At 42.6% G+C, this 27,985-nt stretch overlaps 1 protein-coding gene across 1 annotated transcript; it reads left to right on the top strand.

Annotated features, from left to right (window-relative positions):
* Positions 1–87: 87 nt before the first annotated feature.
* On the top strand, positions 88–26,511 carry CMTM7 (CKLF like MARVEL transmembrane domain containing 7). The gene is made up of 5 exons (XM_068206057.1): positions 88–329; positions 18,934–19,107; positions 21,863–21,961; positions 22,992–23,073; positions 23,430–26,511. The coding sequence occupies exons 1-5, from the start codon at positions 168–170 to the stop codon at positions 23,441–23,443; spliced, it is 531 nt and encodes a 176-aa protein (XP_068062158.1). The 5' UTR covers positions 88–167; the 3' UTR covers positions 23,444–26,511.
* The last annotated feature ends 1,474 nt before the right edge of the window (positions 26,512–27,985 follow it).

Genomic DNA, 27,985 nt, shown 5'->3' with positions numbered 1-27,985 from the left:
GCCGCCGGGGCCGGGCGGGAGCCCGGGCGGGCGGGGAAGCGCCGCGCTCCGCCCGGCCCTGCCAGCCCCGGGGCGCCGTCGCCCGCCCCGCCCCGTCCCGTCCCAGCCCATCCCGTCCCGATCCCCGTGCCGGGCCGGGCAGCGGCGAGGGGAGCGCGGACGCAGCCATGTCGCACGGGGCGCGAGTGATCCGCACCGGGGTCAGCAGCGGGGGGCCCGCGGCCCCGCCGCCCGTCACCGTCGCCTCCTCCTCGGCGGGCTCGGACGCGGAGCTCATGGACGGCGGCTATTTCCGCTCCTGCGCCGGCATGCTGAAGGTGGCTCAGATGGTAAGGGGCGAGCGGGGCGGGGGCCGCTGCCGGGGCTCCTGCTGGGGCCCTCGCAGCCCGCGGGCATCGCGCTCATCCCTGCCGGACGGTTCCTGTGGCGACGCGGCCGGAGAGCGCCGTCGGGCAGTGCCGGAGCCGCGGCTCCGTGCGGGTTTGGCCCCTCAGCTCTCGCAGCTCCCCGCAGGACCAAAAGCCCACGTTCCTCTGGCAGAGCGAAGCTTTGCCGTCTGTCGCAAGCTGCCTTTGCCTCTTCCTAATGCAGCAATGAGCACTTCTGGCCAGACGGTCGAGTACGAGCCCAAAGTAGCAGTGTTAACTTTTTGCCATTAACAGCGGTAGCACCGTGATGCGATGGCACATGGTGCTGCAGTGCAGCACCTCATTCCGTAGCGAGGGTAAGGTTTTAGGAGACAGCGGGGCCAAGTGCCAGTGCCCACAGCGATCTGGTAGAGGTGGGCACCACAGCTGAGGCTGCAGCTCCAGCTGGATCCGTGCCTTGTCTGTCAGAGACCTCCAGCAGTGACCCAGTGACACAGGGAGGGATGTGGGAGATGTATGGCTGAAATTCAAAAGCAGGCGATGGTGGAACGCTGCCAGGATTTGAGCTGATGCCTTAAGTCAGTGCATGAAATTCAGCTCCATGTAGATGTGGAGAAGATTAACTGATGGATTAGCTCTTTCTCATTTTTATGGCCCATAATTATCTGTGGGGTGATTTGTCAGCTTAATTACAGTAGTGGCAAGGATTATACCCAGGAAAGAGCATGAAAGACATCATGTACAGATACATCCATATGTATGTTTTCATCCTGCAAAAACTTGTGCCTTGACAGAGTTTTATCCTGGAGTTGTTGCCTCCATCTTTTGTAAGATCCCAGTGCCTTCTTTCTCCTGCCTGTATTTGTCCAGTCATTTTTTAAAAGTTATGTAGATTATAAGCACCCAGATTTCTAAACTGACGTTCGAAGTTAGGATTCATTGCGTTCTAAGATACTGAGTAGTAGTATCAAATCCTCAAGTCTGTCTTTAAAAGCTGTCCAGTTTCTTCCAGTTCATTATTGCCTGTCATCTAGCCTTAGAAATGACCCTCAGTAGCAAGAGATGAAGTTGACCGTGACTGGTCATGGCTGCTTTTACCCACTGAGCATCTGCCCTGCACTCGTGAGACCTCGGAGCTGTCCCTCACTATGAATTCTGTGCAGTAGGAGCACAAAGAGTTGTCTGCTGCCTTCTTCTAGCTTGGGTTCTTCCCAAACCACTGAGTGGATTTGGAGAATCTTTGCAGGAGACAAGTAAGCATGTGTCTACATTGCAAGAGAACGTGTAGCCCCAAAGGAGTAGACTTTTGCTCTGCTGATGAGCTGGAAGCCTATTTGCTTTCACCACTGTGGAAAGAGCAGTTCCTTTTATGGACTAGAAATAACGCATCCTCTCTGCCCTCCATCCTGCCCTGGTGTTTCTACAGCTCTGAGGTGTAACTCCTAAAGCTGCCACAGCATGGGCATTTGTGCTGCAATGTCAGTTTCTGGTGTGCTTATTAAGTGCATGCATTCTTTACATACTTTACATATTTTCATGTGCTGGATGTAAATCTATCTAATTTTATGTAAGGCTTCACATACTTTGCATAAAGTCATATTTTATCAATGCTATTGAATCTAAAATTCCTCCAAATTTAAGCAAGTGGCTTTCTGTGGCAACTTTAACAGAAGTTAAAATAATCTAAATTATTTTTTCTTTGCACTCTTTCAGCTTTACCTTCTTATATTTTTATGCTTTTCATCCTGCCTGTAAACATCAGTAGGAGTTACCTCAGATATTCAAGGAACTTTGGGCAAATGAACTTCTTGCAATATCACATATCACAATAGCGCCTTCTCAAGTAATTCCATAAGAAAACCAAATGTCTGTGCTGTAGCATGTGGAAATAACCATGATAAATTAGTTCTAGATATACTCCTGCACCCAATAAAATAGGGAGAGCGAAATATTTCTTCAATTCTCTTTTATTTCGTCTCAGACAATATTTATACCCACTGGTCCATTTCTATGAGCATTCAGTTCTTCTAGTACAAAATGCTGGCAGTAACTTTTTCTGGTAAAGATTTCTTCATGCCAAATCTGTAAACATTCCTGCACTAGTGTTGGTGTGGCTGGTGGCTGTAGTCTTACTGAGAACCCTTATGCTGGCAAAGGAAAAAGGTAAGGTCATTTGGGTTAGATATATATCACATTAAATTCTGTGCTGGGCCTCTGAGTGGTTGTGGTTGTGAAGAGGAAACATTAAAATTTTTGTTTTCCCTTTATTCCTCAATCCCCTTTACCAAGAAGTAGAGGGTGTGAGAGAGAGCAGGAAAGAAACATTTAATCATTTACTGTTATGTTAAGGACTGTTTACTGTCCTTGCAACCTAAAAAACCCCAACAATTTTATGTATATGTGAGTGACATTGATCTAATATATGACAACAACTTGCTATGGAAATCATAGGAAGAAAATCGAAGGTAATGTTACAGCTGTTCTGCTGTAAGACAGAAGGACTAAAACTCAAGATTACTGAAGAGATTGTGCAGCCTGAATTGTTGCTAATGTTGGGTGCTACCAGTGCTTCCTCTGGAAATTCTGGGTGCTGTGGTGTCTAGCATGGAATGAAATTAAGGAGAAAAAAGTGTTTCTTGGCTGTAAGCCTACACAAGTTCCTTTACTTTTTTTGCTAGAGAATTTCTTTAACCTTGCAGAATGATTATAGCTTTGAAAAGACAGTGTATTTTAATGCATTGACTTCATGGCCTGGGGAATAGTCTATAAATATGTTGATAATAAAATGGAGGAGAAAATACAGTTATGCAGACTTGTGTATTTTGTGTGGCAGTAAGACAATTTGAAAGCTGCTTTTCCATATGTGACTGTTACTAACCTTAGTTGGAGCTCTTTTCAAAATCCAGACTGAACTGACATTCTGATTTTAACAGGAAATTGCAGTATGTGTCAACATCTTACTTGCTCTAGCTTGCTTAACTTGATGTTGTTAATACAGCTTTTGCTTTTTCTTTCCTTTCCTTCTTTTTTTTTTTTTTTTTTTTTTTTTTTTTTTTTTTTTTCGGTATTTGCTGTTTTGCCAAGACCTCTTAAGGATACGTGCAGGATCCCGCTGTGGCCACCTTGGTTCTGTAGCAGCAGTGTACTAAGCAAGTCTGTGAGTGGGCACGAATCAGTGTACACAATACACTTAGACCAGAGAAACTGACTTGAATGACTTGAATTTTTGTCAGCTTGCCAAAATTGACACAGGTGGCACTCTCCAGCATTCTGCATAAGCTGTGCTGGTTTGGTTGAGGCACATTTGCTTTGTGTTTGTGCTACTGCTGGTTTGTTTTATTATAAGCCTTTGTAGGGGCCTCTGTTGCTTAGCTTGGCAAGTTCTCAGTAGATGGGTTCTTGGGAGTTTTTTGAGGCATCCTGTGCCATTAGGGTCAGTGGTATGAATGTGCATTTATATTGTCACCAGGGTGGCTCAAGTGCCAGCGTTGATAGATTGAAACAAGTCTGGTTCCAATGAATTTGTCCTGGAGCCCTCATGTGCTTTTTATATTTTTACAGCTGAAGTCTGGAGGATGCCACTGGCGCTGTACTGGACGAGGTCCTTCTTCCAGCACAGCCCATGTTAGACAGGGGAGCCTGTGGAGGTGTTTCTCTCTCTTAGGCACTTGGTAGGAGTGATTGTATTACCTGTCCTGTCCAAAGCATCTGGTGCAGAGCGTTGCAGGAGTGTGACCATACAGGCTGAAGAGAGAAAAGAAGAGCTGAAAGCTCACATGTAGGAAGAGCCATCATGGCACAGCACATGCTTGTGTAGGTCTTTCAGGCTTCTCAAACTGTTGTCGGACCACTCCTTTTTCCTGAGAGGTGCAGAGTGACCCATGGCCTTCTTTGACTCTCTTTCACCTCCCCCAGGTTGGCCAAGCTAACTTTGGTCACGGTTCAGACTGAAGGCCATTGTTCCCACAATGACACCACTGTTACTATTACAGCTCTGTCAGAGTAAGCACAGCCTCAAAACACAGGGTGTTTTAAGCTAAAACCAGTGCTGATTCTGTCAGCTCAATATGAGCCATCAATTTCGCAAGACAGAAAACAAGAAAATCAAAATTACCTTCTCAAGGCTGAAGAAAATATTTACAACCAATTGTAATATATAAAAAAGCAGATAAATTCAATAAAAGTTGACTTAACAACATTATTTTAACTTGTTAAAAATGCTAAAGCAATAGCTAAAGCTTTTCTGCAGAGTATCTATTTAATTTCCAAAGTATGCCTTGACAAAAGCAATGACATACTTGACAAGTGAATGGCCAACAAGACAGTCTGTAATTCTGAGCAACTTTGAAGTGTACTGAAACCTCTCTGGGTTATTTGTATACTAATACATAGTTGCATAATAGTATTCAAGAGAATATTCATTCATCTAACACTGAAGTCTAGAGAATGCTGGTAGTTAGGTTGCTATGGCCAAGTTCCATTTCTGAATGTGCTGTATAATATCTGACTAATTTACTAGGGAGCTATACTCAGAAGTTAAAATATGAAAAGAAAGCAAAGTCTGTTAGTGCAAGGAAACAATTCCTGATCAAAATCATCGATGCAACAATAAGAAATTCACAAAAGCAAGTGCTGCCTGGAATTATTTGAGAGCTAATCAATCTTTTAACTTGATCTTAAGGTTGAAACATCTTTCTGTCCGTGGAGGTGATTGAAGTAAAACATCTAATTCCATGCATGCAGCAGTGTGTCAGTGGCGTGATTTTGCTTCTGTGGTTATAAAGCTGCTCAGTCAGAAGAGAGGTATTCTGGTGATATGCAGAGGTGCTGAAATTGTAAGCCTGTCTGTGAGTCCTGTATAGACTGTGCTTTCTGGGGGATTGTGGAAAATCACCCCAAAAATATGCAAGATAAGCTACTGACTAAGCAGTGAGACACATTTTCGGAAGCCAAGGTCAGAGCTGTTGTAGCTGCTCATTATTTTTGTTGTTCTGCTGGAAACTGCAGTAAAAAGACCTTGCTGTGCATGCTGAACAAAGAGAAAGGAAAAAAAAAATTATCTGAGTCTTAGATGGCTCCAAAGTAAGCTGGAGCACACGAGTAAGGAATGTCCAAGCTTAGTAATTAAGCCCAGTAGGACTGGGAGGTCCTGTTATTTTCCCCTCTGAGAACACCAAAGCCGGCTGCCTCAGCCAGTGGTGTTTTTTCCATGCTGCTGCTCTGGGTGGCCATTTTTTCTGTCCAGGTGTTTGCGTAAGAGCTGGAAGCAAACACTGTGTTCTCTGCATGTTAACCAAGGAGTGCTTGCTGGTAGGCTGATACACTTTTATTTGATGAGGTGAAATTCCACAAGCAACACCATTTTAAGGAGTTTTCCTCTTCTGTCTTGTCTCCATGCAGCTGTTCTCAGTTGCAGTGATGCAGATGTCCACCAGGTTACACAGTACCAGGGAACTAATGGAGCTTTACTTCAGCTCTGTGGATTTCTTTTTCCATAAGTGTTTTTAGGGAACAGTGCAGCCATCAAGGCGACTGTGGGCAAGAACAAGTGTCTGGCATAGAGGGGCAGGAAATACATAAGTTTGAAGTGGTTCCATGTGTTTCAAACCACAAGCTGAGAATGTAGTCCTTTTGCTTTTTCTCTTGGGCAGGGGAAGGTTTTGTACCATCTGTTTTAATTTCTGTTTACATGTTTCAGGGAAAAAAAAGAAACTTGTAATTTTTCTGATGTAAGAACTGCTCTAGAAGGCTAAAAAAATAAACTCCAAGGCAATTATAGTCATTATTAAACACGAGGATATCTCTGCTCTGAATGTGTCAGTGAATGTTTTACTTTTTACTTATTAAAAGAGGCTTTCTAAAAGCTCAAAGTTGGAGCCATCTTTTCATTGCTTATTTGGTGCATCCATTAGAATTTGTTGCAATACATTCATTAGCAATCTCTGTGTGTGTAGAGGTGATTCTTTCTGTAGAGGTGATTGAACAGGGGTCAACAAATACGTTTTCTGAAATAACAAAAAAAAAGGGAAATGAAGCATAGAAATTTACCTGAGATGTGCTTAGTATGCCTGAAGGAGCAGAGTAAAGTATTGGCAGTGGTTTCTTAGCACATTTGTTTTATGGGAAGTTAAATTTTAAGGTGGTGTTTAAAAATCTTAGGTCACATGTTGTTTGTGGATAATAAGATGTGATGAAAAACGTGGATTCTTACTGTTTTGCAACTTCCTTTTAAGATGTGCAAGAGCAGTGTGTTCCCTGTCCTCACTTTGTTTGGAGATGGTGCCCCTTTGAACATCCTCCTCCCCTGCCACAGAGTGACAGACACCAGTGGATCCCTTGTTTACAAGTTCAGTCTCCATCTGCTCAGAGCCTATATATGACAAAGAGCATCTTGTCAAGCATCCTTCACTGGGTTCCAGGACTGCAGGGGCTGGGACAATTTGTTGTGTCTCACTGTGATCCAGTAGAAGCCATCAGTGAGAGAAGCACACCTGACCCTGAGGCTCTGGTACCTGCTCTGCATTACTGGGGTATTGTCCCCCAGAGCCAGACAGTGTTTCCTTCTATGAGTAAGTGTTTCCTCCACTGCCCTCCCTGGGGAGTCCCTGTGAGGTGTTCACTCAGTCCTGCCGCTGAGCTGTCCCCTTTGTGCTGTTGTCACATCATATGTGCTGTGGCCTTGTCCTCCTGTTTTGTGGTCATATGAAAAGTATACAGCAGCCAGAAATTGCTATTTTCTGTACACAGAGTTCAGACTCTGAAGTTGCTGTGATTTCCCTTCACCCATCTGTAAGCTTCCTCTTCTTTGTGTAACTGAGATTCTTAAAGGGGTCATTGTGGCTGAAACAACTCCCTGCACTGTGATGATGGTTATTTGACAAATGTAATGGCAAAGACAGATGTGCCTGACTGGTCCAGAATAGATATCTGCAGCTTTCAAAGCCAAAACAAACCTGGCTGCTGTTCCTGCAACAATAGCAGCAGCTGTAATGCTTAGGGGCTTCCTCTTCTGCTCACAGCTTCCCTGAAGGAAAATGGAAGTGTGATGATGACAAAATTGAGAAGCTGCTTCAAGGAGAATTGTCTTATAATATTTTTGGCAGTTTGTTGATTTGTTTCTGTTTTTAGGGGTACCACTAATGAGTTCAAGACACAAGTGCTGACAGCTGGGCAAAAAGTATGCTGTTAACATGAGATGACCATCAGCAGCTGCAGACTGCAGACTGACTTGGTCTATTTTCCTCCAGTCTGTAATCATCCTCTGCAAGAGCTCTTTTCTTTGTTTGGGAAAAGCACAGTCCCCACTTGCTGCTTCTCACCTGCTGGCTTATTGAGCCTTTTGGCTCTTGCTTGAGTACCCAATTTCCTAGCAGACACAGGAGTGCTGTCCCAGCCTGTTGGTGAGCCGTGTCAGTCTCCAGGCGCTCCCTGAAAGCTGCCAGCTGCAACAGTGCCATAGGGGAATCTCATCTATTCTAATTTTTCCCCCTCTTCCATTGCCCTTCACTTCAGTGGCACCTTGCTAAGCATCAAGTATTCACACTAGAAAAGGTTGTTCTCTGGTGTGCAAAGACCCACCCTGATCCAGCAGCCAGGCTGTAATGATGGCAGTTCATCTGGGCATTGTCTTAATGTTTTCAGGAACTCTCACCTGTGTTTTCCTGATGAAAATCATGATATGCCAGCACATCTAAGTGAACTTGGTAATGTAAACGAGTCCTCCTCTTATTCAAGGAGACCTCGCTCAAGCCTCCATTTCTATGCCTTAGCAAAGCCCTTGCTGGAGATGATAAATAACAACTTTTCAACTGCTGTCTGTGACTGCCAGATGTCAGTGTGGTGATCTCTGAGGCAGGGAGAGATATGGCAGGTGTCAACTGAAGATCTGAATCAGTCAAGCACTAAATGCCTCAGACAGTGAGAAGGGGCTGTGTTGTGAGCAGCATCTCTAAGGGGGAGTGGTGAGCAGATTGCTCGCAGAGGGTTGGCAGGTGGAGGCATGAGACATCACTGAGCTGCTCACATGGTATCCCTTGATCTCAGAAACAACTTCCAGGAAGATGAGATTGCTGTTTGTTTTTTCATGCATCTAATTGGATAGCTTAACTAGAATGATCATTGCCCTGGGGTACTGGGTTTTGTGTTGTATGTTCCTATCGTAGTTTTAACTGTCTCTGCACTGCTAGATACATATTGGATATCCAGAAACTTATGGTGGAAACTTTGCTGCCTGTAAATATACACAATGTACCCTGGGCTTCTAGCAGCCAGCCAGTCTGAGCCAGGCTTGGTTGGCCAGCCAACATGGGATCCTTCTCTGTAACTGGTATTGCCATGCACGGTTGGTGGATCCATTTTTAGACAGCCATGAAATTTATCTACAAGAGCTCTATAGCTCACAAGTATGGATTAAGCTCTTTCTATATTGTGTATCACTGGCAATATGGGACTTCACTTTGGGGCTTTTTAATGGGCAAGTAATAAAACATGCCAAACGATATATCAGAGAGTGGTTCAGAGTGGTGGTCTCAGAGCTGCCTGTTTCCTGCAAGCAGGAACCCAGTTTATCTTCCCAGCCAACTAGAAGGATGTATGGCAAGTGAGGTGGGCAGTCTCGTGCAGTTGCTCTGCATTTCACAAAGCTACTCACACTGTGGAGTGTCTTCTCCTGTCCTTCTGTCTGACTTTCAGGTTTACCAGATGGAGAGAACAGCTGACGTGGCTCTCCAGGAGGATCTAGATGTTCTAAGTGCTTGACTTGCAGAAGACAGAAGTATCAATCACAGCTTGCTGTGCAATTTTTGAATCTGGAGAGATTTGGTTATACTAATTCCCCTCATTTTTGGCTGTTATCACCAGATACTCCAGTTTCTCCTAAGGGAGTCTGGAGATTCAAGTCTCTTACAGTGTTTTTTACTTCCTGTAGTCTTTTGAGATGTGATTTAGAGATTCTCCCTACTATGCAAGATTGATGATCTTCTACAGTGGGGTGAACTACAGCAGCAGCCATGTGCATACATGTTTTTTTGCAGCAATAAGGTAGTATTCTGTTGAATATTACCTTATTGCTGCAAAAAGAGAATTAATTCCTTATTAATAAATGAACAAGCTACAAAGTGCAGGGTTCTCCTGGCTTTGCCCAGTTGTTGCAGGTGGCACTTCTTTGAAAGTTAGAGGGAAAGCAGCAGTGTTTCCCAGAGCTGGAACCTTGCTAGGGCATTTGCTGTATTGAAATTTCTGTTCCTATCCTTTGCAGACGTGCTAGCAGTCAGCTGTGCCATTAATAGTGTTTTGCAGTGGAATATGTGTTTGGGGAATTGTTTGTAACTTGCATTATGCCACTTGTGCAATGTTACTCAGTTGCTGCAATACTTTGAGGGTCATGTGTGCAGCTTTTATGTAGATTGAAAAAACTTACTGATAGTGCTTTCACAGTTGGAATGTTTTAAATTTAAGTTGATCTTTAAACAAATTGGAAAGAAGAAGAAATAAAATTATGAGGTTGTTGTGGGTAACAAGCTTTTCCTTTTTTCACTAATTCACTGCCTGATTGGGAATATAGCATATTGTTTGCCATGTAACTATGAAGTCCTCAGCTTTCAGTAAGTAACATGCAGGATTTTATGGTGCCTTTCAGTGTGTGCAGGCAGCTGTGGGGTTGAGGCAGGGAGCTAGTTCAGCTGGCAGGGGCAGGACTGAAGTCCTGCATGCCCTGTGATCAGTGGCAGGCAGGACTTAATTGCAGCTAGTCATTACAAAGAATTTCCTTTTTAATGATCATGGCTAACACCCTGCAACAAGGGCTCTTTAATAATGCCCTTCATATGCTGGTTCTGGGATTACCCCACATCCTTTTCTACCACTGAGGCCTGGGTCTGAGCAGATAGATAACTTCTTATTAATAGATATAGAACACCACTTGCTTGTACTTAGGATTGTCCTCTTATCTGTGTTGTAGAGGGTCTGAATAAGATTATTTTGGCTTTTCTCACCCTCCCACCTTTTTTATCTTCAATAAATAGCCTGTGGATGGTGGTGCACAAGAGAAGTGACTTATCAGAGGCCAGGCAGCCTCCTTATTTTAGCAAAGCAGCCAGACAAGAAGGAAATCTGCCCAGACGCAGAGGCTGAGAGATGATTGTGCAACCAAAGACTGACTGCTTCACAGAACCATGCACTTGCAGGCAGCTGATTTCATCTGTCATTAATGAAGTTTCAAATGGACTGTGCCTTTTATCTTCGTTTTCTAGCAGGGGCTTACAGCTCACATTTCCAACACTGCCCTGGAAGAAGGAAATCTCAATTACAGCAGCAGTCAACATTGCTGCTTAAATTATCTGAACTAGTCTTGAATGAGCTGCAGTTGTAACCTTGGTCTGTGTTTTGCTCATCTTTCTGATTTGGGAAGCTGTTAAAAATTATTTTACTCCATCCAGAAATATGTAGTTAATAATATGTGGGTGTTGCTTCACTGTGTTGAGGTGTAACATTTGGAAATGTACAGCTGTAATCAGTGACATTTCTCCGGGGCACAGTTATCCTGATTGGCTCTTGTAGGGATGGAAAATTCCATTTACTATCTTGGCTGTTGTCACAAGCTGGAAACTTTGACTTTTTTCGTTCAGATACAAAAAGCATTTAGCTCTTGTATTAAAAAAAAAAAAAAAAAAGGCTGTGATGAAATTACATGAAAGTCAGTGCTGTCCCTTGCTCCAAATTTGCAGACACAGTTTCTGTACAATTGCTTGCATTAAAACTTGGGTAAGTTTTAAGATAGTGGAAATCAAACAGGTTTTATCAATTTTACGAATAGTTCTCAGGGTCCTCCTCTTTTCAGATTCAGGGGGAGGGACATTAAAGCAATACAAAGGTTCATCAGTCCTCCAGCAAGTACAATGGATGAAAAAGAAAAGCACTTTCAGGTATTACCAACAGGAAACTGGTGAGCCAGTGCTGCTGCCTACAGTGTTTGTGCAGGTGTAGCACTATGCTGTATCCTCTCCCCTGACGTTTTTCCCCTGAATGGTGCTAATTTTTGGTTAGCTAATTTCAATACACGTCCTGATGCAAGAGAGTGGGCAAGATAGTTAGGAAACATTAAAAGAGTGAATTGGGGTGCATTGCCATGTATAGAGGGAGATTTGGATGGGAAAGAATGAGGCATACAAAAGGAGAAGAAATGTGGAATGTAATGGAGGGAAAGAAGAGGAAAAGGGAATAAAGAGCAGGAAAAAAAAGGAAAGGAAACACCAGAGACAAAAAGTTGTCTCTTCTTGTGGGAGAATATAGTAGAGGGGAAAAGTCAAGAAAAAAATACTCTGAGAAACATGAGGATGTGGTTATACATTGCATGTCAAAGTAATTAAATTAAAAGATAACGCAGAGCTGGGTGGATTATACATGAGGATGTGTATGTCCTGGTATTATGGTGAAACTTTGAGATAAGAGTTATAGTGTTCCTCTGTAACTGGGCACCTTGAGGCAATTTTGCTTCTTATTAATGTTATCTTTCCTCCCACAGTTAGATTGACATTTCACATCTTATTTCTATATAAAGAAAGAAAACTATTATCCAGAGCTTAAAGTTACATGGTCAGACAGCAGTTTCAGCCTGGCAATTCAGTACGTCATCTTGGGATTTGTAAAAACCATAGTCTGTGTCTTTCAGCAATGAAGTTTTTTAACATTGTTTTGTACTACCACAGCAGCTAGAAATCCAGATAAGGGGTGGGCCACATGCAGTGAGTTAACCTCAGCCAGCAGCCAAACACCCAGCCAGCCTCTCACTCACTGCCCTCCCCTGCAGGATGGGAAGAAAATAGAAGGAAGGCAAAAATACCCATGGATAAAGATAATGACAGTTTTATAAGGAAAGCAAAAGCTGCGCACACAAGCAAAGCTGTAAATTCTTCCATTCCTCTGTTCAAGGCCAGGCTGGATAGGTGGTCTAGTTGAAGGTGCCTCTGCCCATGGCAGGAGGCTGGGAATAGATGGCCTTTAAGGTCCCTTCCAGCCCAAAACATCCTGTGAGTCTGTGATTCTATACGTAATGGTTGCTTGGGAAGAGAAATGCCATAACCCAAAATATTCCTCCTGAAACCTCCTTGTCTTGAGCTTTTATCACTGAACACACCATCATATGGGCTGGAAAATCCCATTGCTCCGCTGGAGCCAGCTGGCATTGCCAATGTCTTGCCCACTTGTGAGCCTGCTTTGGGATGAGGGGAGGGAGAAGAGAGGCAGGAAGCCTTGTTGCTGTGTGGGCTCAGTTCAGCAGCAGCAGAAGCACTGATATGTTATCAACATCACAGGAAGCCCAGCCCCTGTGAGCTGCTGTGAAGGCAGCTTGTGACACACCCACACCAGAGCATCACCGCTGTGCAGGAGCTTGCACAGCCACACTGGGAAAGGGCAACCTGTGCTCCACAGTCACTGTCAGAGTAGTGAAAGAACTGCTGCACTGAGGTGACTGAGAATGTGCAGTACTGAACAGTGAGGGATGGTCAAGAGGCTGAGCAGTGAAGTAGTCCTAGCAGTAAAGATTAGAAAACAGTTTATTTGCAATGTCTTGTGCATGGTGTGCTTTCTGAATCACTGCTCACAGTTGGTTATAAGTAAATAAATGGCAGACAGGAAATAAATACCGATTTCCATTTTACAGTGAGCTAGGACTCATTTTTGTTTATCTTGTGTGCTGAGGTAGCAACTTAAAGCAACTCTCAGAAAGTGAACCTTTTCCTCCTTTTGCTTGTTATGTGGCTTCCTCCTTGGATGATTTTCACACCTGCTTGTCTGTTACATCTGTGATCTGTTGATTGTCCATTTGGGCTTTTTGGAGAGGGAAGCAGGGAGGAAAAGGATGTGGGTATTTTGGTATGGCTTTGGGGGGTTTTGTCTTGTCTTTTTTTGCTTCTTTGCTTGCTGGGGTATTTTTAGTAGGCATCTATTTTCATTCACTCTGTAAAGGAAAACAGTCATCTTGCCCTAGACATTTACTAGCAGTCCTCAAAAATTTTGCCTTTATTTTACATGTCTGAAGTGTTTCAAAGGTGCAAAACTTTAGCACAACACATGTGAAGTCTTTATTAGTCCTCATTTGGTGACTGGAGGAGCTGAAGTGGTGAAATACATGATTTACTGAAGTTCAGACAGAAACAGGGTTACAAAACTAGAGTCAGGATTCAAGAGTCAGTGTCTTACAGTTTCTTCCTTCTTGTGTCAGTGTTTGCTGTGGAAATGGGCCTCTCGTCCTCAGAACATTAGGCTTTCCTTTAAGAGTAGGTTTTTGTCAGTTTTGGAGATCATGTGGGATTTATGTTTGTGCAGGTAGCTGTGTCTGTGGAAAATTTATTTCTCTCCAAATGTTACAGAAGAATTAGGTATTGGCAATAAAGCCAGAGCTTTATTTATGACATCCATTATAGCAGGACAGTAGAAAAAGATCTTACAAAGCACTTGCACAGATTGATTCCTGGGTTATAAAATTGTTCTGTGGTCAGATAAACTACAATCTTCTACCACATGAGCAGAAAATGCTTTGTGGTTCCAGCTGGCTTGTAGGTACATGTAGAGCAAAACAAATCTTTTCCTTAGTTACCCTCAGGGCACGAGTGAAGAAAATTGTACGTGTAATCTCTGGACTGGTGGGCATGCACTCCTGCCTGCCCCTTCCTTGGAGCAGGCGATTCTCTGTTAAGCTTCTTTGAACTTGCTGGCTTGGCCTGGGCTTTTCCCTCTGTGCTGGTGCCCTCCAGCACCGAGTGTTCGTGCAGGAGAGCCCATTAGTCCTGAGGGGCAGGCAGCTCTTGGGCAGTGTTACTGGTGGCCTCTGTGACCAGTGACAGGACTGGGAGCCACAAGAGGACCCATCCAGCAGAGAGGCTGAGGGTTGTGTGGCTGGCTTGCTCCGGGTCTCAGCATGTGGACAGGGTGTTTGGAGCCAAGCTTTCTCTGTAACCTAATGGCATTTGCAGGACTACAGCCACCCAAGAGTGAGCATGGGGAGTTAGAGGTGGAATTCAAAGCATCTGAAATCAGCAGTACAACAGCATCTGGACCTAATGCCATGGGGCTTTTCACCAGTATGCATTTGCCTTAGGAGTAATTGGAAGTTGGATCTTCCTTCTATATATAATTTCTTCATTATGTGAAGGCATGATTCCTCTCCTTTCATTAAGAAGGTGTTGAATTTTCCTGCAGTGGAAGATTAATTTCCTTGAAGTCTTGATACACATTTTTTTTGTTTTTTACTGAGTATAATAACAGGAACAAGAAGAACAAGAAGGAAACCAGCTGATTTTTAAAAAGAAACAGCATTTCCAGGGAACACTTCCAGAAGTGTTTTATAGCACAGGGGAGGAGAATGTATCCCTCTTGTCCAGTCTTTCCCTATCTTCTCTAGCCTGAGAGATACAAAAGAAAAGTGTGCTATTCTGAACAGAATGATGTAATATCTATGGGCGGGAAGGAAGATCCAGAATTACAGATTTGTCAGCTTCACCTCAGTCCCTTGGGAGATGATGAAGAAAATCCTTTTAGAAAGCACTTCCAAACACATGAAGGACAAGAAGGTGATCAGGAGTAGTCAACATGGATTTACAAAGGGGAAATGATGCTTGACCAGCCTTACTGCTTTCCGTAATGAGGTGACTAGCTTGGTGGACAAGGGAAGAGTGATGGATGTGGTTTACCTTGATCTTGGTAAGGTTCTAGTCTCCCATAACATCTTCACAGACAAGCTGACAGGGCAGTGAGATGGATTTAAAACTGAACAACCCAGCCCAGAGGGTTGTGATCAGTAGTGCAAGATCCATTTGGAGGCCAGTCACTAGTGGTGTACCTCAGGGGTCCATACTGGGACTGGCACTGTTCCATATCTTCATTAATGACCTGGATGATGCAGAGTGTACTCCTGGAAAGTTGGTAGGTGATGAAAAACCTGGGAGGAGCGGCTGATGAGCCAAGGGGGTGTGTGCTGCCATAAAGAGGGAGATCTTGGCAGTCTGGAGAGAGGAGTCTCATCAAGTTCCACACAGAGAAATGCCAAGTCCTGTGTCTGGAGATATTTGAGGGCAAGCCCCTGCACCAGTACAGGCTGGAGGTTGGAAAGCAGTACTCAAGAGAAGATCTTGGGATCTTGGGGGCCATCATGATGACCATGAGCCAGCCATGGACTTCTGATTGTGAGAATGTGGTTACCTTATCTTCAGCTCCAAGTAGGGAAGAGAATGCAGGCTCTGTAAAAGTCTTGCAGGCTCTGTTATGTCTTTTCTGTCTGCTAAGTGCTGATTAACTTTAACTCACATTGCCTTGACTGCAAGATAGTTCCTGATCTATACCAGTGTCCCTAAGCATGCTTCACGACTCATTTCAAATATCTGGTCCAAAGGAGAGTCAAGAAATGGGTTCATTTAAGCTGATTGACTTCTATGAAATAGAGTAAATATGGAATTTTATTTAAATCCAGAAATCCTTCCTTGGGGTTGATTAATGCATATGGTCTTTATTTTGTTCCCAGAAACCAGAAAGCACTTAAATAATAGTACCCTGCAATGTGTCCCTCGCCCCTTTCGTAATGCAGGTCTGGAGCCCGGATGTATATTGTGGAGCCCACTGAAATCTTCTCATGAGACTGACCATCACTTGACCTGTACTTGTGGTCACACTGGCTTGCTGGCTATGGGTTACATCTGTGTTGCTGTCATGACCTGTGAAGTGCTATATTGAAATGGAAATAGCAGTGCCTTGGATTTTTTTTTTTTTGTGCCTCCAGTTTTTATTTTCAGGGTGTATAAACCTGCTCCCCTGAGTATAGATGTATAAAGAACACTCATAACATTTGATCACTTCAGTGCTTTGCCATTAATTTCTCTCTCTCTCTGTGCCACAAACTGACTTCTGAGATAGATGTTCATCTGTATCCCAGACAGTTACATATTTATCACTTTATCACTCAGTTCTCTGGAAACCAGAATCCCATGGGGGAAAAAAGGTATAGTCATCACCTGGTATATCATGATAAACCAGTATCTGGTGAAGGAACTTCAATATTTGTCAGTTTCAAAGAACAAGTGATATTGTGTGGCTCTAATACTTGTATTTGTTTGCATTCTTTTTTCAACAGGTCAGTTTTAAACTCTGACTGTATCTGCAGGCAATATAGTGTGGCAGATGGGGTACCTCTTTATATAAAGTTGTTGAGAGGGTCCCCTTTGCGCCTGTCCTGTGAAACAGAAGCACGTGCCTATGAACCGAGGACACTGTTTAGAAATCTCATGTTGCAAGATTTATGCTAAGAAAGTAAATATTTGAAAGAAACTTCTCTTGCCATGCAGTAGTTTCTTCCTATCTGTGTGCTGAGGCACATCTAAAATCAAAGAAGGGAGAATCTTTACTAATTGGATTTGGAATTGTTTTAGTCATGAAGAACTGTTGACATGGAAAGCATGTTTGTTCAAATCCATGGTTCTACCCTGTCAGAAGTTGAGCGGATTCTTCCTTGGTACCATGTATCTTCTTATTTCTGAGGATTGTGACACCTCAGATGTACTTTCTGTCCTTGGATGACTCACATTCTTCTTTATGCTTCTCAATTTTTTATACCTTTTAACTGAAAAGAAAAATACTGCTATGCTTCCATGAAACTGAAAGAACTGGGTCTAGCTTAAACTAAGGGCTTTTTTCCAGTGCTTTTTATTATTTGGATGGTGGTTGTACTTCAAGAGTCTAGTCCTCCTCTTTATCCTTTGTACACTGTAAAAAAAACTGCTAAAGTTAATTGTTCACACATGAAATGAGCCGGTGGGCAGATTTAATATTTCTGTGAATTAACACTTCCTTCTTGATTTTTACAGTGTAGTTGAAACTAGGAACTGATTATTGTGAAGACACCTAAATAAGGGAAACTTTTTCTGGCCTTTGGCGGTTAGAGAGTGTTATCCTCATCCCACCTTTATCCAAGAGCAAGGCTCAGTGCTTGCTGTGACTTGTTGAGTCTTCCTATAGAATAAAATTTCATTGAATTTAGTTTTAAATTATGGAAATACTAGCTGTGTCTTGCATCACTTAGAGTGTTCTCCTAGATTATAGGGTAAATAATCTCCTTCTGATTGTTCAGGTTAAATTATTTTTATTATTATTTAAGTTATTATTATTCAGTGGCTAAGTCAGATGACTCTGCTTAACTGACATTAAAATTCAGAGAGCAGGGCTCACTTACAGGGCTAATATCAGCTCCTTGGACTGCCACAGTAAAAGTAAAAGAGCTGGACCAGGTCTGACAACAGCTTAGCCACTTGTTTGGGAAAGAATCCGGAGCACTGACCTTTTTCTCTGAAGCCAACAGTTTGAGGTGGTTCACTGTCAAGACATTGACGTGGCTGTTTGGATGGAGTTTGATGAAAGTGGCAGGTCCTTGTGAAGTTTTTACATACAGACCTTTTGGTTGCCCTTGTACACGCATATATTTAACCTGTATACTTAGACCTGAGCAGGTGAAACTTGGCTAACACTTAGGGAGAATCTAAGCTATGTTGTTTGGGCGTTGGGGTTGTTTTTTTTCTCTTTTAATCTTAAGGAAATTATTCTGATAATGAATACAGTTGGTTAGGAGTTTGGAAGATGAGTGTGCAGGAAAAGATGGTGCAGTCTTGAAGTGCTGGCTTCCTCAGATAATTTTTTAATGTCTAGGAGAAACGCTTAAAATGTGAATCATTACAGCTTCTGGCTGACTTTGGATGAACTAAAAATTACAGTGGCTGAAAGCATGCATTGACTGAGTCTGTAATAAAAAAAATATTTTAGTATATTCTCAGTAGATTTATTTTGATCACCCAGGTTAGCCAGGCTGGTGGAAGCAGCCAGATTAGTAAAATAAACTAGTAGCTTTAGATTAAAGAAAAAAAGGAAATAGTTTTTTGTCCTTAGCAAGCCTACAGCTGAAAGAAGTTGTGCAATAATGCTTTATAGTTTTATGTGGCAGTGTTAACTTATAAAAGTTTTGGGGGTGAGGTGAATTAAATCAGTTCCTCCAAATGTTTATATTATTTACTCTGATACTGCCTTACAGTCCACTAATAGTTCTGCTCTAAAAGTGGCAGAAAAGGAAGAGGAAAACTGTTAGCTCAGGTCCTCTGATTGTGCATGTGAGAAATGTCACTAAATGAAAGGGAAGGTGCATGTGTTCATGCACACCTCCATTTTCACAGCTTCCAGTGGACTCCTGAAAGTCTCTGGGGTTCAGATGCTTCAGTCACTGGTGCAACTCCAGGCATTCAGTTCCATTTCTCTATTTGAGACCTCTTCTGTTGTACATAGAGACATCTTCAAGTTGAGCTCTTTAGGCTGCTTTCCTTCTGGCCATCACCAGTCCTAATGGTTGCTTCAGTTCATTTATCAGCTAATTATAAAACCTCATGTTGCTTTGTCCTCCGTTTGGTTGGGGCCACCCCATTTACATTAGACATTTGTCTTTTGTTTCTGAGAGCCATTTTGTTGTGCTTAAAATCATCTCCGCTACCTTCAGAGCACCATAGTGAACACCTTGAATGTGCCTTTTGTCTTCCAGATCTCACTGCTGATTGGATTCATCAGCGTAAACAATTCTCCATGGACAGATTACAGTGCATACAGCTTCTTTCAGATTGTCACCATGTGCGACTTGGTTATGATTTTGTTCTTCTACATCATGCACATTTTCAGAGTCTACAGGAAGCTGACTTGCGTTAGCTGGCCACTCGCGGTAAGCCTGGGTTCCTCTTCTCTCTTGGGCGTTGATGGGACTTTCTCAGTCCATTCCCTCGTGCTGTCTCACAAAGACAGGCTGTCTTTCACTCAATTCTTTTTTACCTGGTATGCAAATCCTTTTGTTGCTTGTATTCAGTTCAGCAGATTGTGTAACTGTACGATTTTCAGCTGGTTTGGATTTGATTCTGCCCTGCTTTACACAGACATAAATCTAGATTTACTATGTGGAAGGCAATAATTTTATTAAGAGACAATCAAAAGGAAGCTACTGATCATCAAGCCTTCAGCAGATGGGTCCTAGCTCAGGTCATTTATAGCAGCTCAGGGATTGCTAAAGTACCAAATCATAGCTTTAGAATTCATGTACTACTTCCTGTCCCAAAATAAAGTCTGTGCTATTTAAATCAAATGTGCCTCTTTTTGGTATGGTTTTAGATAACTTAAACAACAACAAAAAAACAGTAGCCTCAGCCTGACTGCCGCAGCCTGGTCATTCCTGGGATATCCTACAGGATGTTCCTGCCTCATTCCCACATTTCCCATACACATCCTTCTCTCATATCCTAACAGAGAACCAACAGGCAGCACCAAAAATGTGACACCTGAACTTCCTCAGTAGCTCTGGCTCAGGTCAGCTAGCAGAAGAGTTCTGCATCCTAATGTGGGATGATGGATTTTAGCAACCTCTTAGAACATGCCTCCCTTGCATGTGTTAGTTCCACTGAAGAAGGACCAAAGGAGTGGGGAAAGCCAAATGGAGAGATAGAGAGGAATTTTTAAACCCAAGAAGTGGTTGGGTGGTAGTTAATGGAAGCTATGTAAGTAATTTACAGATCTAAGATAACAGTTTGTCCATCCATCCACTTATAACCAGAGAGAAAAAAATTCATTTTCTTTTTCTTTTTAGCTGAAACTATTGTTAGACTTTTTTTCAAGTGTGTGCCACCACTATCTGTTTCTAAATGTACTTATTTATCTAGAGATAGTACAGATGCATGGATTCAAATAAAGGAGTGAAGTAAGCTAATAAATGACAGTTTTGCAGAGCAGCATTTAATGTGTGCATTGCTGTAACAGGACTATGCTATTTTTGCCTCTGCATGGGCTGCTTCTGTGTTTTTGGTTTTTTTTTTTTTGGTGGTGTGTTTAATTATTCCTCAACGTTCCAGAGTTTAAGGCACTGAAGTTTGTGGCTGCTCAGCTTCAGAAAGCTTTATAGGATGTGATGCTTGAACATTGCTGCTCTGTTACAAAACAAACAACCTCATTTTCAGTCACATTTAAGTATATTTAGAACAGAAGAGGAAGACTTGAGAGAGTCTGGGAAACTACAGCTAGCATTTGGATGAGTTTCTTGGCAGGATCTTTACATTGCAGTCAGGGGTGTGATTTGCAGCCAGTAAAGCTGAAGTGGTTCAAGAGGTTGTTCATTGCTGACACCTTTTAAAGCTTCGGAGTTATTTCTCCAGAGGGGCACTCCTCCGGCCCTGCCGGGGGTTGGTTCTCCACCTAATGTGGCCTTTGATGACTCTGTTGCAGCTTTGCCCATCCCTTGGATTCCTCTGAAGTAGTAGCCTGTGTACACTGCTTTATTTGATGTCTCTAAGGAGGCAATGGCATGTCCCATTTGCCTGCTGCGTCACAGGCTAGTCAGAGAAGCCTCCTTATGCATATAATTTATTCTGGCAAATGCAAGGGTTGAGATTTTGATTACCCGAAACAAGTTTACAAATTAGGAAAGTAACTTGTGGTTGCAGAGCCTACTTTAGAGGAAAAATCCTCCTCAGCTCTTTTTAACACCTGAGCAGAATGAAACTGGTATGGTAGACTGATCATCTTCTGGGCTTTCCTCGGAAAATTTCCTTTGGGACTATATTCTGTCTTCTGGTTTGAGACAGAATCTCTCCTCTCCTCTGCTTTGTATTTGCTTGGCTCATGCTGGTAGTGAAATGCAGATAGAGGAAGCAGATATCCACCTGCCCCACCCCACTGTGCACAAGAAACAGCCCATGCTCAGTGTGCAAACACCTGCACTGGTTGTCATAAGCTTTGTGAGGATTCAAAATCGAAATCTACAGATAACCCCTGTTTGTAACAAGGTAGAATTGACTCCTGGATTGATAATTATCATATCAGAGAAGAATTTAAATGTGATGCTTTGGTCCTCTCTCAGAAAACCTCATGGCATGATGTTTTACTGCAGCTGTGCTTTTCTTTGCTTCCTTCCCTTCCCTGTGGTTTCCAGTCTCGGTTGATGTAAGTTTTTAGTAAATGCAGCAGTAGATCCAGTGCTTACTTCCTAAGATTATCAGAAGTAGGAGCATTTGGTTTTCCACTTATGCCATTTCATATAGGCTAGAGAAATATGTCTTTAAGGCTCCTTCCTCCAGAACCATCTCTTTAAGTAAGGTGCATACTTGATGCAATGAAATAATGTGCTGTGCTGAATTGAAAGGATTGCATCCATACCCAGTAAGTAAATCCTATTCCAGTAACATTAGTAGACCCAAACTGTTCTTTATTGAACAGAAATTGAGATTTGGTATAAAATCCACTCACAAGGTGAATTGCTGGGGTTTAGTTTTTGGTTTTTTGCTTTGTTTTGCTTTGCTTTTTTTTCCCTTTTAGACTATGTTTTGTCCTCTGAGTTTGAGGGTTTGAGTCATCTCTGCCAACTTTCTTTCTGAGACATATCAAAATGCCTTGCAGATATGTTTCCCTTCTGATGCATGCTGTGCTTGTCTTTTCAGGAGTTTCTTCATTACTTAATTGGAACAATTCTGCTTCTCATTGGATCGATTGTAGCAGCATCCAAGAGTTACAATATAACTGGACTTGTGGCTGGAGCGGTAAGACTGTGTTTATTAAGTTTGACACTTTTTATATTGCAATATATATTAAGTAGGCCGTTGGAAATCTATCACTTTTACCTCTGTTTTCTTATAGACCTGCCTTACTTGTGTCTTGGTTGGATGATCAACCTTCTAGCTCATTTCAGTGAATGTTCTGTAACACAGTGCCAACAAAAATATTTTGTTGTCAGATGCTGGACTCACCACTAAAGTTGGTATTTGTCCTGCCAGAGTGTTGAAACCAAAGGCTTCTGCTTTAACTCACAGGAACTAATGTGTTTAGGTGAAGAATTAAGACAATTAACTTCTGACAAATGACTGTTGTATCAGCTGGAAATTACCTAAAGGATTTCACTCCTCTTTTCGGCTTTCAACGCTTCCTGCTCCTGAACAGAGCCCTGTTCAAGATAATTTCTCCTGAGCTAAAACCCACTGAGGCTCTGAGCTGACGTCTGGCAGATGCTCTCTGCTTCTCTTGGCTGGAAGGCTTTACATAGAGAGGCATGACTTCCAAGTGTGGGTGACAGTATTTTCACAGCAGCAGGACCTGAAATACAACTCCTCCAGAATAAAGAATTACTTTCAGAAACTTAGTCCTGACGGTGCAAACAGACTAGGAGACCTACCTGACTTGTTTATTTGGCAGACAGCAGGGAAAGACTTGTTTGAATGGAGCAGTAAAAGAGCAGTAATCAGAGGTGCTGGAAACAATATTTTCTTTGTTGCAGAATCCTAGTGAGAAGTTTAGAAATTGACACTCCATGCTGCTGTCCAGCTTTTTCTCCCCCCTTGTGCACAACTCTCAGTCTATCTTTCAGTTTTGATAGGACATAAGCTGCTATTATACTACAGAAACTTCTGGGACTTTTAGTCTTTTGTCAGAATGGAGTAAAAAGAACCACTATTTTTTGGGTCTGTTAATCCCATAAAATGTATAGCTGAATACACAAAAGTGTCCATACATGCATGGAATATGTGTCATCTAATGCTCCATAAGTATTTGTGGTTGGTTTGTTTTCTCATCCAGACTTTCGGGTTCCTGGCTACAATACTTTGTGTTATAAGCATGTGGTCATCCTACAAAGTTTCGTGCATCACACAGTCAACAAGTAAGTATCGCGCTTAGTAACTGCCAGAGTGCTTCCCAAAATGAATATTTATATTTTCTGGCACAGGGCTGTGTCTGCCTGGAAGGATCTATTAATGCCCTGGTTGTTGTGACTCAGAATTACTCAAAAAGCAATAATTCCAAATTTTCTGTCATCACAAACGTTGTCACAGCTACTGACATCTGTTAACAAATAACTACAAGAGCAAAATAACTTGCTTCTAGCAAATAGTAAACATAGCAATGCTTTCTTTTCTCCCTCCCCCACCCCTTACCAAAAGGTTTCCAGTGTGTTGCTTAATAAATTGGATGAATTTGTTTGTGGCAACACAAGTGACACTGTCTTCCTTTTCAAAGATGCATCTGTGTGACTCCATCACTTGTGCAAGACGTCTGCCTTACAGAACAGGATACCAAAGAGGAGTGTCCACTACTGAGGAGAGAGCCGTGGGTATTTTGTTACTAGCCTGGACAAGCTGGTAGCTTTGGAAGTTCTACTTGAATTCCTATGCAAAACAATGTTGTGAACCAAAGTTTTTTTGCTCCCCCCACCTCCCCCCACCCAAAGAAGTTTATAATGGAGAACCTGCTTGTTTCGGAGAAAGACGACTTCAATCTCTCAAGCTGGGCTGTGGCTGTTTCCAGCTATTTGCAATAAGTGTTATTTAAAACTCATTTGGACAGTCATTTGGTTCTCCTTTCAGAGGGACAGAAAAATTCCTTCTGATTTCCTCCATCTGTTTACACAAGGGAAATCCTGCAAATTCCTACCTGATTCTTAACTTCCAAGGATTATACATTTAACAAAGGAACAGTTACAAACTAATATGTGCCTGGATAAGCTGACCCAAGCCTTTGTTACCTCTTTCTATCAGAACTGTGGACTTTTTCTAACATCAGCTCAGCCAGCATCAAAAATTATGAACTGCAACTTGAAAACATCATTGCAAGCACTTCCTCCTTAACCCCAACAGTACATGATGAAATCAGGGATTTTCTCCATGACTTTTTAGCAAAGATTATTCTTAAAAAATTCCTTGCCAAATACAGGAAAATATGCACCCAAGAACATACATTTAATATTTTATGAGGTCTTATTTTTTCTCCTTTTCATAGTAAGACCATTTCTTTAGAAAATTTCTGTGCATTTGCTATAAATTATTCGCTTTGTAATCTAACAGTGTTTATGGAAAGCCCATTGTGAATGGAGCAATGTGTTTCTTTCTCTCTCTTACATGTGGTATTATCACTTCCTCTGCCTCAGCTGGAATCTGTGCTCCTGGGGACACTGCCCAGAGCCTGGACAGATAGAACAGTTCAGTTTTGTCCAACCTGGTATCATAATGAAATTATATGTAACTTCAGTGCTGAGACAATGCCTTCTTGGCACCCTTGTCTTTCCTTTTGCAATCCATCTCTGGTGAGCTGGGAATTCTTTGCAGGAAAAAAGGTAGCATGGGCCTCTCTTCCTCTTTTGGTGCTTCTCCTATCATCTCTAGCTGTGAAGTAGAACTCGGTTTATTCTGTCAGGATAACTGCATGATGGTGCAGCAGAAGTTGGGTTTATACAGTTTACCAGGGACAGTCTGAAGAAAAAAGCATTTTCTGGCCTCCTATATATTTTTCTATTTGTCTGAAATTATGCATCAATACTGCTAATTAATTTAATAGTTCTCTCAGAAAATTTTTTGTGCCTCATGGAAGGTCAACATATATTGCTATTTGCTGCCACTTTTTTTTCCATCCTAATATATGTATATTTACTTAGAATTTATTTTTTAATTCTGGCAACAGAAAATTGGTCAACTGCTAAAGTGTCAAAAATTTTGAGTAAGTAAATGAAAACAACTGAGTAGATAACTTGAAGAGGTAAGAATCCCCCTCCTCATGGTGCACAGTTTCTGTGATTCTTTTTGCTATTCCTTTTCAAAAGTGTCCTGTTCAGACCAACACAGAGCAGGAAACAATTCAAAACACAAAATTGTGTTTTTAGTGGATGAAGGTACATACATTCACGCCAAGATAAAGTGCTTCAATATTAATACGGGGTATTATTCAAAGAAATTATATAACAGGCAGGTATATTGTTACTAATTTCATATTGGCTATTTCTTATTTTTCTACAATGTTCAACTTCTGCCCCCTACCTTCAGATGATGTGTTTTGTGTTTAGTCAGAAATGAGCCATTTTTTTCTGTTTAACAACCAGAATTGAGCATAGCTCAAAGGCCCTCTGGCTTAAGAGAATAAAAATTCTTCTCAGCTGGGAATCCATTGTCAGCAGTGTCAGTGATAGCTCAGCTTTCCTTGCGCTGCCAGCACAGGAGCAGTCAAATGGCCTTTTGTGACAAGAGACTTCATTCTGGGCACTTTGAGTGAAAATACCTACAGAAGAAGGTACTCACAGACACACATATATACATGTGTGTGTCTAATTTTTGCTACAGGGGTGCTTGATCACCAGTCCTCCTGCCAAGACTGACTTTACAGTTTTTGGAAACCAGCACTCTGACTTTAATTTGGACTAGTATGACAGATGTTTAAGGATACAACCTCTCCTGTTCCCCTAGAAAAAAAAGACTGTGTTATTTCTCCTTCACCTCCTGAGGTATCACCTCAGATTGACAGTAGGAACCTTCCCACAAGCATTAAGCCCACTTGACAATTCTGTGGCAAGCAGTGTTCTGCTGCAGAGAGTGAGGATGCAGCTGAGACCTCAGCGCTGCAGTGCCAGCAGGGAGAAGCACCTGCTAAGGATTGGGGGAGCTTGCTCTGCAGAAAAGGCTGTTTCCACTTTCCCCTGAAACCATGCCCCCACTCCTGGCACTCCAGCTTTTTTTTCAGCCTCTCACATCACTCTGTCACTTGTCACCATATGGAGAAAAAAAAAGTCAAGGGGAATTTCATGCAGTCTAACAACCAAAGAATTTCTGAACTATGTTCTGTGGTCATCCAAAGAATGTTTTGCCGTAAGTGCACTTGCTTATACCAGATCAAGAGATGTAAGTTACCAGTTCCCTTTTGGTTTTTGTGCCTACTGACAGGGCTAAAATATTCCTGCAGCTTTGGCTATTGTGACAGTGCTGGGTCCACAGACCCACCAGATGCTCCTAATCAGGAGGCTCTCAGGCTGGAAGACTGACATCTCTGCTGCCAAAGTTTCCTTGCTTTCCCCAAATCCTCCTTGTGAAGCATGTCTACCAAGAAAAGCACAGATTTTCTGTTATCACCAGCTCCATCGGGGGTTGTTGAATGACAGCTCCGTCTGGCAGGGAATTCAACGCCTCTCTGCTGTACCTCTGCCAGCAAAAGTGTTTTAAGTTTTCTTCAGTGTCAACCTGGTTCTCAAAGCTCCATCTGTCTGCAACTTTGTCAAATATGGGATTCCAGCTGTTTTAGAAATAAACTCCGTTAGTTGTTTGGGTGATGTGGAGAATCAGACTGTTGTCCTGGTTATTTTTTTCCTTCCTCTACTAAAGCAATGACTTTCTCTCAGGGGAATATCAGAATACATCCTGTAACTGGAGGACAATAGGTGAGAGCCACAGAAAAACCTGTTCCCTGCTGTTGTGTTTGGATGTGCCAGTATCAACTATCCCACCCAAAAGTTGTCCAATCCTCTTCAGTTCCAAGATGAGTGTAGCTTATCCTTTGAGCTAACACAGAGTTTGAGATTCAGTTTTTACTGAAAAAATTAAAATGTAAATGTTGGGAGAAGAAAATTGGTAGTACAAACTTTTTCATACTGTGAAAAAAACAAAACCTCATGTTTGAGCTCTGGGGGCTTGAGATAAGCTAGAGAGTGAATAGTGCTTTTATCAGGTAGAAACTGAGAAAATGAGAAGGGGAAGTGAAACTTTTAAAAAAGAGGAAGAGTGGCTTTGAAAAGCTTGAGGACCACAGTGCTGGATGAAGACACTGCAGGCTATGTGACCTCCATAACTTGTACACTTTTTCTGTTGCTGAGAATTGGTTGCACTGTTTGGAAACAGTTCACTATGTGGGGTTTAAAGGGGGTAGCAGGACACCAGATAATGATAACTTGTAAGGAAGTGTGTTTGGTGGTGGGGTGTCGAGTGATGCTTCATGGAGTAGGACTAGGAACTTCCTGGGACAAAAAGGATCAGGAGAGAAGGAAGATAAGTGCAAACATCCATAGAAAGCTTGTGAGTGGGGGAACTAATGTGAGTGCCTTGTGCACTAACAGAAGGGGTGGCAGATATTAACAGTTTATGGCTGTGCTGGTTATTAAAGGGCAGATCTGCCTGGAGTGACAGAGAAGTCTCTTTACTGCTTGCCTGCGCTTTATACCCTGTGTCTGGGATTTTTCTGTTCTGCTAAAGCTGTGGGGGGATGCATGAGACCTGACCACAGGCTGTGGAATGTGGCATCAAGTTGCCATATGCTCTGCCCTGTTTAACTTAAAATTGCTGTGGGCTCCACTGTGCTTAGAGATAGCATGGAGACACATGATGCTGCTGAAGCTGTGTGCTGGCCATGGGCCTTGGCCATCGCTGCAGGTTGGGCAAAGTATGGACCTACTTTTAGACTGAGTGCCATCTGAAAGCCAAGGAAAGCTGGATTTACGTACCACTGTGCCCTGCTGGGCATCCTGGAGGTGCTGCTGGTTGTGTGAGCCAGGGAGAAGTGTGGACCAGAGAAAGGGAGGACCACATCCTGTTCTTTCTGCCTGCAGAGATTTATACCCAGGTGGCCAGAGAGAGCCCTCACCACAAAGCTCTAGGGTGCTCTTAAGCAACCCACCTGTTGGGGCTGTTTCAAGTTTCACACTGGAGCAAGTGCAAGTGCCATGCCCTTGGCTTACCTTTCGCTCCTCTGCAGACACACAGGGCTGCACACTTGGGAGGCCATCCTGTTGGGAACAGGTGGCTCTTAGTTCCAGTCCCTGGTCC

The sequence above is a fragment of the Anomalospiza imberbis genome, chromosome 1, assembly GCF_031753505.1.
Source record: "Anomalospiza imberbis isolate Cuckoo-Finch-1a 21T00152 chromosome 1, ASM3175350v1, whole genome shotgun sequence".
Lineage (NCBI taxonomy): Eukaryota > Metazoa > Chordata > Aves > Passeriformes > Viduidae > Anomalospiza > Anomalospiza imberbis.
The sequence above is the reverse complement of the archived record's forward strand: the minus strand, read 5'-3'. Positions and strand labels throughout refer to the sequence as shown.